Genomic DNA, 10000 nt, shown 5'->3' on the forward strand with positions numbered 1-10000 from the left:
GGATGTTTTAAAGTAAATGAAATCTCCGGTTACTGTCTTTCACAACACATGCATCCTATAAGGTAAATCGGAGATATAATCTGTAGAATTAGAAACGGCATTCACTCACCGCCTCAGTGGCGCCCCCGTCTACTGCATTAACGAGACGGGTCAAATTCTGGTTCCGTCTCTTCGCCCACTCCTACTGTTGTTATGAACGACCCCTCCGACGCGTGTGTCGAATACGGACGCCAGCTTTCCCCTGAAGCCCCGCGTTGAGGCTTGTATCGCTTTCAGAGAATCATGTGACCGACGACTAAGAGGCCTCGCTTTGTGTCGAACCACGTGATCGGTTTGGTTCGAGTTTTGCTCCGGTATGGCGAAAATATTACTTATATTAAGTATATATAGACTGCGACTTTCTTCCTTACCAGAAAGAAACGCTATAGAATTGAATTACTTTATCGCTTTTTTTTTTTTTAATCCGAGTGCACTGACATTTTGTGGTAAATACATAAATACAGATTTAATGTGAAGGCAAATGCATTTTTGTGAGAAGGCGTACTGCGTTAGGGTTAGGCTATACACTATACATAGCGTCTGCTAAATGACTATAATGTAATGTAATGTAATGTACATCTGAATTTAATATAGGTGGAAAACACACACACAGTAATCTACATACAAACTGACACACCTGCACACACACACACACACACACACACACACATATGCACACTGCACAGACACCACAACACCCACATACCGTACTTGTGCACAAACAAACACAAACAACACAGATTCACATTTCAAACGATCATTTTATTAGAATATGATATAACAGAAACTGAATTGCAGCAGCGTAAAATTCAGGTAATTCTTAGACAATTTTTCAGTTCAGTTAATTAAAATAATCATAACAGGAAATAAAACGTTTCTATGGCAACATGTGCAGTCTAGTTCACTGTACTTCAACATGGCAAGTGCACATTTTAACAGATCCATTCCTGCACTTTAATAAAAAAATGTAAACATGAATTAGCAACATGATTCAGCATCATACATATCGAGTGTGACATGTGTGCGGTGTCCTTCATAATTATTCTGTTTTAGCTTCCGATGAGACTGAACAACTCAACGGTAGGTGTGCTTCAGTTCTAGTTCTCTAATGAAATAAGCTTCAGAATTGGACAAAATTTCCTTCAGAATTGTTAGCATTTTCAAGACTTCATACCGGGTCAAAGAAATAGACGGCCTACAGGAGAAATTGACGGGGTTCTCTAATTCCTTCTAAATAATGCAAGACATCTGCATGTTTGTTTGTATATGAAAAATCGAAAAGAAAAAATATTTTAATCATTAATAATTTCATAATTCAAACTTTTTTTAAATCTAAAAAATTCAGTGTCGTTTAAAAAAAAAAGTGCTTAACCTACCCGTCGCAAAATGACATTGCACTAAAGGCTGCATTTCGAGCTATAATTCGCATGCTTTTACTCATTCTCCATTAGCGTACTAAATTATAGTTTTACACTTTGTACAATTTTTATACACGATTGTACATATTGTTGCTTATTGTAATTTCTGGTTAGTGGTGACGTATATAACATGCGAAGCAGCGTTAACCTGCTGTTGGCTAAATCAATGTTCCGGTTGGAAAGTGGCTCGTGCCGCTTAACAGAGAAATTTTAGCAGATAAAAATGTCCAAGTTTTAAACGACTGTGACAGGGACACAGTCTGATTGATGTGAAACTCCCATTTTCTCCATAAAATGTTCCTTTGATCTGGAAATCCACACATAGGCAATGGTTTTTTTTTTTTGCTTTGCCATTAGTAGACATCCAAGGCCTCCTCTCACACACCATGGAAGACTGATAAGACCTTCGGTCACATGACAGGAAGTGCTCCAGTCACACGACAGGAAGGAACATTTAACGGGTTGGAATGTTCTTAAAAATGGCGGACCTTGATCGATTTCCAGTTCAGGAGCAAGTAAAGGAAAAATGAGGAGAAAAATAAGCGATTGGAATGAGCCCCTACAGTCTGCTGTGGTCCCATGACAGGGGAGACCCCTGGTCACGTGACCGGAAGGCCTAGCCAATCACATTTCACCAGGGGTCCTGAGATTAGAAATTTGAGGACATCAAATTTTTCAGAAATTCATGTGCTGGGTCCTTAACGGCTAATGCCCCAATTCAAGAGCCATTACTGACAAACTGTGTATCCAGTAACAGCAATGTCCTTCAGATCAGTTCCTTCATTAAAACAGCATCCATTAGCATATTAATGGAAATAAAAGCAATTTTAAAAAACAACAACCTGAGCTCACAGGTTAAAACTAAAAACTCTTCTGAAGTACCATGAATAAAAAGAATCCGCTTCTAGTTCAGAAATTAGCAGAAATTATCAGCTAATAAATCTGACACCCATGGCCATTTGCAGCAAAGCAAACAATGGTAGTAAAACGATTAAAATATGTAAAAACGGTTCCTGTGATTCTCCGGAACTTTCCGTCAGGCGTCGGGGTAAGGCTTGCGTGGTGAAGACTCTCTCTGTGTCCGTCTGCAGCCCATCCACACCTGGCCCTCACTGCAGGTACCTCTGCAACGCAAACAATCCCACCAATCACAACACAGGTCAACGTACGTCAACGCTCAATTACGTTAACATTAATGGCACTTGGCAGACGCTCTTATCCAGAGCGACGTACAGTCGATTAGACTAAGCAGGCGACAATCCTCCCCTGGAGCAATGCAGGGTTAAGGGTCTTGCTCAAGGGCCCAACGGCTGTGCGGATCTTATTGTGGCTACACCGGGATTCAAACCACCGACCTTGCGGGTCCCAGTCACGCACCTTAACCACTACGCTACAGGCCGCCTCAGTCCACCTGTCCTGATGAATTGCGCTCTTGTGCAGAATGGAGTCCGAGTGGAGGCAACGGACCGAGTGGACTCGACCCACCGACGTCTCGGCTAAGACGTGCTAGGACCAATCAGGCTGCAGGAAAACCGCTCTGACGTACTGTAAACTCCCCTTTCCAGAAGCAAGAGACAGGGGGGTCTGGTGAGGTCAATACTACCGAGGTGTGTGAACCCACCAATCAGGCGTCTGCATAAAGCACATGTGAGCATGCACTACCAATGGGCACGTAGGAAACTCAGCGAAGAGGAACAGGGGGCGTTATGGGTAATTGAAGCGTTCAGGTCCGATTCCCCAGCGGACACAGGGCGTTTTGTCTGGCCGTGGACAAAGGGGGGTTTTGTGAAGTACTCGCTCCCTGGCCAGTGGAAGCAATACGTTGAACTTGTAATCGACAGGACATCTAAGATTGCAAGGCAAATGTTTTTCTTTTTAAATTATGTGTGACGATGAGACTGAACCGCACATTTTGGGTCCTTTACTTTTTTTGGGGGGAAACTTGCTCGCAAATTTACTGGCGAGCTAATGCTAATGCTAACCCGCTGTCCACGGGGGAAACACAGAAATAGCATGAAAAGTTTTGCTGCTTTGGTTAAAAAACAGAAACATTAGCATTATCATCACACAGTTCCCGTAACCCCCGCCCCTTATTCAAGCTGTCCCTGATTGGCTCATGATTGAGGCATGAATGACATCACAGGAGGTTTAGATCCTTGAAGTTTGACTTTGACGGGGGAAAACAATTTGGTACGCCATGGGGCTGAGTTAGCTGGGCTTTGTCTGTGGATAAACAGCCTTTTGTGTCTGTAATTACTGGAGCCAGAGTGACAGACCAGCCAATCATATCTGCAGGCTGTCTGGAATAGCCAATCATATCTGCAGACTGTCTGGAATAGCCAATCATATCTGTGGTCTGTTCTAAAAAGCCAATCATATCTGCAGGCTGTCTGGAATAGCCAATCATATCTGTGGTCTGTTCTAAAGAGCAAATCATATCTGTGGGCTGTTTTAAAGAGCCAATCATATCTGTAGGAAATGATCTATAATCAGCTTTGCCTCTTAGTTCATAATGGAGACAGTTAGGATATGGGCACGGGAAAGTTCAGATTAGCACTTCTTCTCCGAGATGCCGCCACAAAACGTTCCCACAATGCTTCTGCAACGTAGTGGCAATGTTCTAGCACTGACTGTAACTAACATCCCAGGAACACTGTGACAACACGTTGTGTCGGCTGGGTGAGGTGAGTGTTTGCGTTCGATCTCTGGTCCACCCGTTAAAGTGTGCCACAGAACAACTTCAACCTCATTTTAGACAAAGGTCGCGCCCAGCGCGTCTCCATGGTGATGGAATACCGGGCCTTTTTTTTCCCTCCTTGGCAGGACACACTGTTTACCAATCAGCTCCAGGGGTGAAATGAAAGGTTCTCATGTTTACCTTTCCTCGTTCCAAGACACCGGCTTACTGTGCCAGGGAGAACAACGGCTCTCTGAGTAAAGAAACTTGGGAAGGGAAGTTTGCCTGCCTGCTGCAATTTCCACTGTGATTACGACAATGTAATTAATTTGGTCCCGCTTGAACGACATGAAGACAATGAGTTTTTTATATATACACTTTTTTTTTTAACCTATGATATGTGTGTATGTGTTTATGTCTCCTGCAATTCAGATAGTGCTGCAAAAGCTTATTTACAAATAAAATAATGTTGAAGTATGAAGTGCCTCATATCGACCTTAAGGCCACAGGTGCCTTTCTAAGCAGGATTCTCAGATCTATTTAACCCTGTGGAGAGCAGGGGAATGTTCCTCACTGCCAGTGTTCTAGAACTCCACTGCCTTCAGTCACCAGTAGCGACTGTGACATCAGCGTTAGAATGTTCAGTCAATGTCATTCCAATCGCATCTCTGTGACCTCACACATGTTGAAAGTGTCGATCAATGCTGACTCACTCCTGGAGTGGGCGGGCCTGCAATACGGCTGGACTGAGCGAATCAGGAATCAGGATCTCTCCTCAGGCTGGTTTGTAATCGCAGAGCGTCCATTAATGTTCTAGCATCGCCCCAACATTGACTACGGCCGTCGTCTAATTGAAATAACATTTAACTTACACTTAACTGGCTGTCTAAGCCCCTGATTCCCTGATTTCATTGGCTAAAAAAATGATTATCTTCCTGTCCACCTCAGCTGGTGTGTGGTGAACGTTCTGCCACAAAATGGCTGCCGTTGCATCACCCAGTTGGGTGCTGCACATCGGTGGTGTTTGAAGTGAGCTTCCCCCTCATCTCTGTAAGTGCTTTGAGTGTTAGAAAAGTGCAATATACACTCAAATTATTATGATGATTATGATGATGGTCATGCTCAGGGTTGCGTTCTCACCTGTATCACCACGGCAGCGAGAAGGGCAAGCACGGTGAACATGGCCACCCTGCCCAGCCGGCCGAAGTCGATGTGCTTGAGCAGGAAGAAGCGCGCCCAGCTCAGCTTCTTAGCGGTGTGGGGTGGGTAGCGCATGCTGTTCGCGCCCTCCATGCCCAGAGACTTGATGAGGCAGCCGCGCAGGTGGCTGAGCTGGTCGAAGCTGTGCTTGCCGTGGTAACAGCCCATCCCGCTGTTGCCTGCAGGGGGCGCCACAAACACAGGTTCAGGTCGGCAGGCCAACGGCGGCACTGGGGTCCGTACAGGAAACGGCACCTATACCCCCAAACCTGAGACAGAAAGGGGCTACACTCACCTATACCCCCAAACCTGAGACAGAAAGGGGCTACACTCACCTATACCCCCAAACCTGAGACAGAAAGGGGCTACACTCACCTATACCCCCAAACCTGAGACAGAAAGGGGCTACACTCACCTATACCCCCAAACCTGAGACAGAAAGGGGCTACACTCACCTATACCCCCAAACCTGAGACAGAAAGGGGCTACACTCACCTATACCCCCAAACCCAGGACAGAAAGGGGGTACACTCACCTATACCCCCAAACCCAGGACAGAAAGGGGGTACACTCACCTATACCCCCAAACCCAGGACAGAAAGGGGTACACTCACCTATACCCCCAAACCTGAGACAGAAAGGGGGTACACTCACCTATACCCCCAAACCCAGGACAGAAAGGGGCTACACTCACCTATACCCCCAAACCTGAGACAGAAAGGGGCTACACTCACCTATACCCCCAAACCTGAGACAGAAAGGGGCTACACTCACCTATACCTCCAAACCTGAGACAGAAAGGGGCTACACTCACCTATACCCCCAAACCTGAGACAGAAAGGGGCTACACTCACCTATACCCCCAAACTTGAGACAGAAAGGGGCTACACTCACCTAGACCCCCAAACCTGAGACAGAAAGGGGCTACACTCACCTATACCCCCAAACTTGAGACAGAAAGGGGCTACACTCACCTATACCCCCAAACCTGAGACAGAAAGGGGCTACACTCACCTATACCCCCAAACCTGAGACAGAAAGGGGCTACACTCACCTACACCCCCAAACCTGAAACAGAAAGGGGCTACACTCACCTATACCCCCAAACCTGAGACAGAAAGGGGGTACACTCACCTATACCCCCAAACCTGAGACAGAAAGGGGGTACACTCACCTATACCCCCAAACCCAGGACAGAAAGGGGGTACACTCACCTACACCCCCGAAGGGCAGCGAACTGACAGAGTAGTGAACCAGGCAGTCGTTGGCCAGCACCCCACCACTGGAGGTCTCAGAGATTACATGTCTGATCAGCTGGAGGAGAGAGAGAGGGAGAGAGAGAGAGAGAGAGGGAGGGAGGGAGGAGGAGGGAGAGAGAGGGAGGGAGAGAGGGGGAGAGAGGGGAAGGGAAAGGGAGAGAGAGAGGGGGAAAGAAAGCGAGGGAGAGAGAGGGAGGGAGAGAGGGAGAGAGAGAGAGAGAGAGAGGGAGGGAGAGAGAAAGAGAGAGAGAGAGAGGGAGGGAGGGAGGGAGAGAGAGGGAGGGAGGGAGAGAGGGGGAGAGAGGGGAAGGGAAAGAGGGAGAGAGAGGGGAAGGGAAAGAGGGAGAGAAAGAGGGGAAGGGAAAGAGGGAGAGAGAGAGGGGAAAGAAAGCGAGGGAGAGAGAGAGAGAGGGAGGGGAGAGAGAGATGGAGGGAGAGAGAGGGGAGAGAAAGAGAGGGAGAGAGGGGAGAGAAAGAGAGGGAGAGATGGAGGGAGAGAGGGAGAGAGAGGGGGAGAGAAAGAGAGGGAGAGGGGGAGAAAGAGAGGGAGAGAGAGAGAGAGAGGGAGAGAGGGAGAGAGATGGAGAGAGGGAGAAAGAGAGGGAGAGAGGGAGAGAGAGGGGAGAGAAAGAGAGGGAGAGAGGGAGAAAGAGGGAGAGAGAGGGAGAGACAGGAGGGAAGGAAGATGACATATGATGCAGGTTGCCCTCACTAGCGATGAACACTGTTGCATTGTTGATATACAGGCTATAGCACTCTGTAATGTTGGGTATTTGCATTTTTGCCAGTATGGGGGGTGGCAGTGTAGTCTAGTGGCGGGGTGTTCTCTCTCTCCCCCCGCCAGTCCTCTCCAGAGCGTAGGTAATCTGAGGTAATCTGAGGTAACCTGAGGTAACCTGAGGTAACCTGAGGGAGACGTGCTACCTTTGCTTTGGCAGCACAGTTTGTGCCGGTTTCAAGTTCAAATGGTTCAAAAACATTAAGCAACTTAAAATCAAGTGTAAAATATTCGCTTGTTTTCATTAAAAAAAAAAAAAAAATGTAAAGGAATGGTACAATAGGTACAATTGGCCTGTGGGTGTGTTTAGCACGTGAGCTCAGGTGTGTTGTATTAGCCTGTGGGTGCGTTAGCACGTTAGCTCAGGTGCGGTGTATTGGCCTGTGGGTGCGTTAGCACGTTAGCTCAGGTGTGTTACCTTCTTGTCCTTTGAGAAGATGTACAGGGCCAGGGGCTTCTCTCTGGCGTTGATGAAGCTGATGGCCTCGTCCACCCCGCTGACGGTTACGATGGGCAACACGGGGCCGAAGATCTCCTCCTGCATCACCTTGGAGTCAGGCCGCACGTCCCGCAGGACCGTGGGGGCTAAGGTGGTGGGGAGGAGGGGTGTACAGGATTAGCCTCACACCGCACCTGGGCTTGGCAAGACTGCAGCAGTCTGAAATCCCACCGAGGCTAATTCGCATTTAATTGCAGGTTTGGGTTTCAACCGGTTGGTTCTCTGCGCCCTGAAATCTGAATGCACCAACCCAGTTTAGCCCTTTAAGGTGTGAGGTCACAAATAAAGTGAGTTAACTGAACATTCTCGTGCTGATGTCACAATTGCTACCGGTGACTGAAAGCAGCGGGAGTTCTAGAACCCTGACTTGGAACTTAGAACATTCAAATGATCCTAGCTTGTGCAGAAATGTGCCACTCAGGCTCAAGGTTTGTGCAGCAGTACTGGGCCTAAGTTTATGCTGATGAGGTGAACTGGAAGGTGTTTGTACCGATATAACACTGAGATTCGTCGTTCTCTCCGCCGACAGCGATGGTACTGTCCTCCGTCAGGGCCATCACCCTCTTAAAGTGCCGCTGGTTGATCATGCGCCCGTAGTCCTCACAGGCTTTGGGGTCGTCCGTGTAGAATTCCTGAGACATGGGACACAAAATAACCAGTCCTGCATTAAAATACATTTTATTTTTAAATGAAGGTTACAGGTGCTTCTGCATATTTAGGATGACAAAGCTTTTTGGCCGATTTAAAAATTGAGCCATCTTCCGGCCTTTTTAGTGACAGTTTACTTTTATTGAGACAACAGTTCTGCCTTCCGGGGGAAATAGAGCAGTAATAAATATGCCATGTTTTTAACGAGGTTTCATAAATAATAAAGTCTTAAAATCCAAAGTGAAAACTGCTGGTACCAGCGCAGATAATGCAGGGTGGGTGTACCCCAGGATTTTAGGGGGTGCTGACCTTCACACACTTGCCGATCTCCTCCAGCACGCGGTCCTGGATGCTGGGCTCACACAGGATGTAGTCGGGGGCGATGCAGGTCTGGCCGCAGTTAGTGAACTTCCCCCAGGTGACCCGCCTGCAGGTAACAAGGAAGCGCACAGGTGAGAGGGGAGCGAGAGAAAGGCATTGTGGGATTTACACAGCAGGTTATAAAGTATCAGGATTGCAGAGGTAGAGTACTGCAGTTACAATGTATCAGTACTGCATAAAGTCAAATATAAAGTAGCAGCATCTGACTGGCAGGCAACTGTGATGTCACAGTCCTTACCTGCAGGCTATTGTGATGTCACAGGCCTTACCTGCAGGCAATTGTGATGTCACAGTCCTTACCTGCAGGCGATTGTGATGTCACAGTCCTCTCCAGCAGGCGATTGTGATGTCACAGGCCTTACCTGTAGGCGATTGTGATGTCACAGGCCTTACATGCAGGATATTGTGATGTCTCAGGCCTTACCTGCAGGCAACTGTGAGGTCACAATCCTTACCTGCAGACGATTGTGATGTCACAGGCCTTACCTGCAGGCGATTGTGATGTCACAGTCCTTGTCGATGTAGCAGGGGCTCTTCCCTCCCAGCTCCAGGATGACGGGGGTCAGGTGACGCGCTGCCGCCTCCATCACCAGCTTGCCCACGGCGGGGTTCCCCGTGTAGAAGATGTGGTCAAAGCGCTGCCTCAGCAGCTCCTGGGTCTCTGGGACCCCCCCCGTCACCACGGGGTACAGCTCCTGAAACACACACACACACGCACGCGCACACACGTTAGTTGTGCATGCAGACACACACACACACACACACACACAGAAATAACACACAAAGAAAATAAGATGCACAAATGTGTGGTGAATTATGTATTATGTAGTGCACAGGATAGTGTACAGGTTAATAGACACACTACAGCAGGGCTGCCCAACCCTGTTCCTGGAGATCTACTGTCCTGTAGGTTTTCACTCCAACCCTAGCAAAGCACACCTCAGTCAACAGCTTCAGATCTCATTGAGCTACTTAGTAGGTATTAGTAGAATCAGGTGTGCCAAATTAGGGTTGAAGTGAAAACCTACAGGACGGTAGATCTCCAGGAACAGGTTTGGGCAGCCCTGCTCTACAGGGTAGTGTACAGGTTAACAGACAGTG

The 10000-nt window shown here is 47.7% G+C and overlaps 2 protein-coding genes across 2 annotated transcripts in view; both read right to left on the reverse strand.

The window, feature by feature from the left end:
- LOC133132594 (aldehyde dehydrogenase family 3 member A2-like) overlaps positions 1 to 279 on the reverse strand; it is an 8824-nt gene extending 8545 nt beyond the window's left edge. Inside the window, exon 1 of the mRNA XM_061248109.1 lies at positions 110 to 279. The gene's annotated coding sequence lies outside the window, so the exon portion shown is untranslated. The remainder of the gene's footprint in view (positions 1 to 109) is intronic.
- Positions 280 to 780: 501 nt separating this feature from the next.
- LOC133132595 (aldehyde dehydrogenase family 3 member A2-like) overlaps positions 781 to 10000 on the reverse strand; it is an 18127-nt gene continuing 8907 nt past the window's right edge. Inside the window, exons 5-11 of the mRNA XM_061248110.1 lie at positions 9386 to 9594; positions 8828 to 8945; positions 8361 to 8502; positions 7790 to 7956; positions 6549 to 6648; positions 5275 to 5513; positions 781 to 2581 (exon numbers count right to left, since the gene is read on the reverse strand). Of these exons, the coding sequence (XP_061104094.1) occupies positions 2567 to 2581; positions 5275 to 5513; positions 6549 to 6648; positions 7790 to 7956; positions 8361 to 8502; positions 8828 to 8945; positions 9386 to 9594 (990 nt within the window). The 3' untranslated portion in view covers positions 781 to 2566. The remainder of the gene's footprint in view (positions 2582 to 5274; positions 5514 to 6548; positions 6649 to 7789; positions 7957 to 8360; positions 8503 to 8827; positions 8946 to 9385; positions 9595 to 10000) is intronic.

Source organism: Conger conger, chromosome 7 (genome assembly GCF_963514075.1).
Source record: "Conger conger chromosome 7, fConCon1.1, whole genome shotgun sequence".
In the NCBI taxonomy this organism is placed as follows: domain Eukaryota; kingdom Metazoa; phylum Chordata; class Actinopteri; order Anguilliformes; family Congridae; genus Conger; species Conger conger.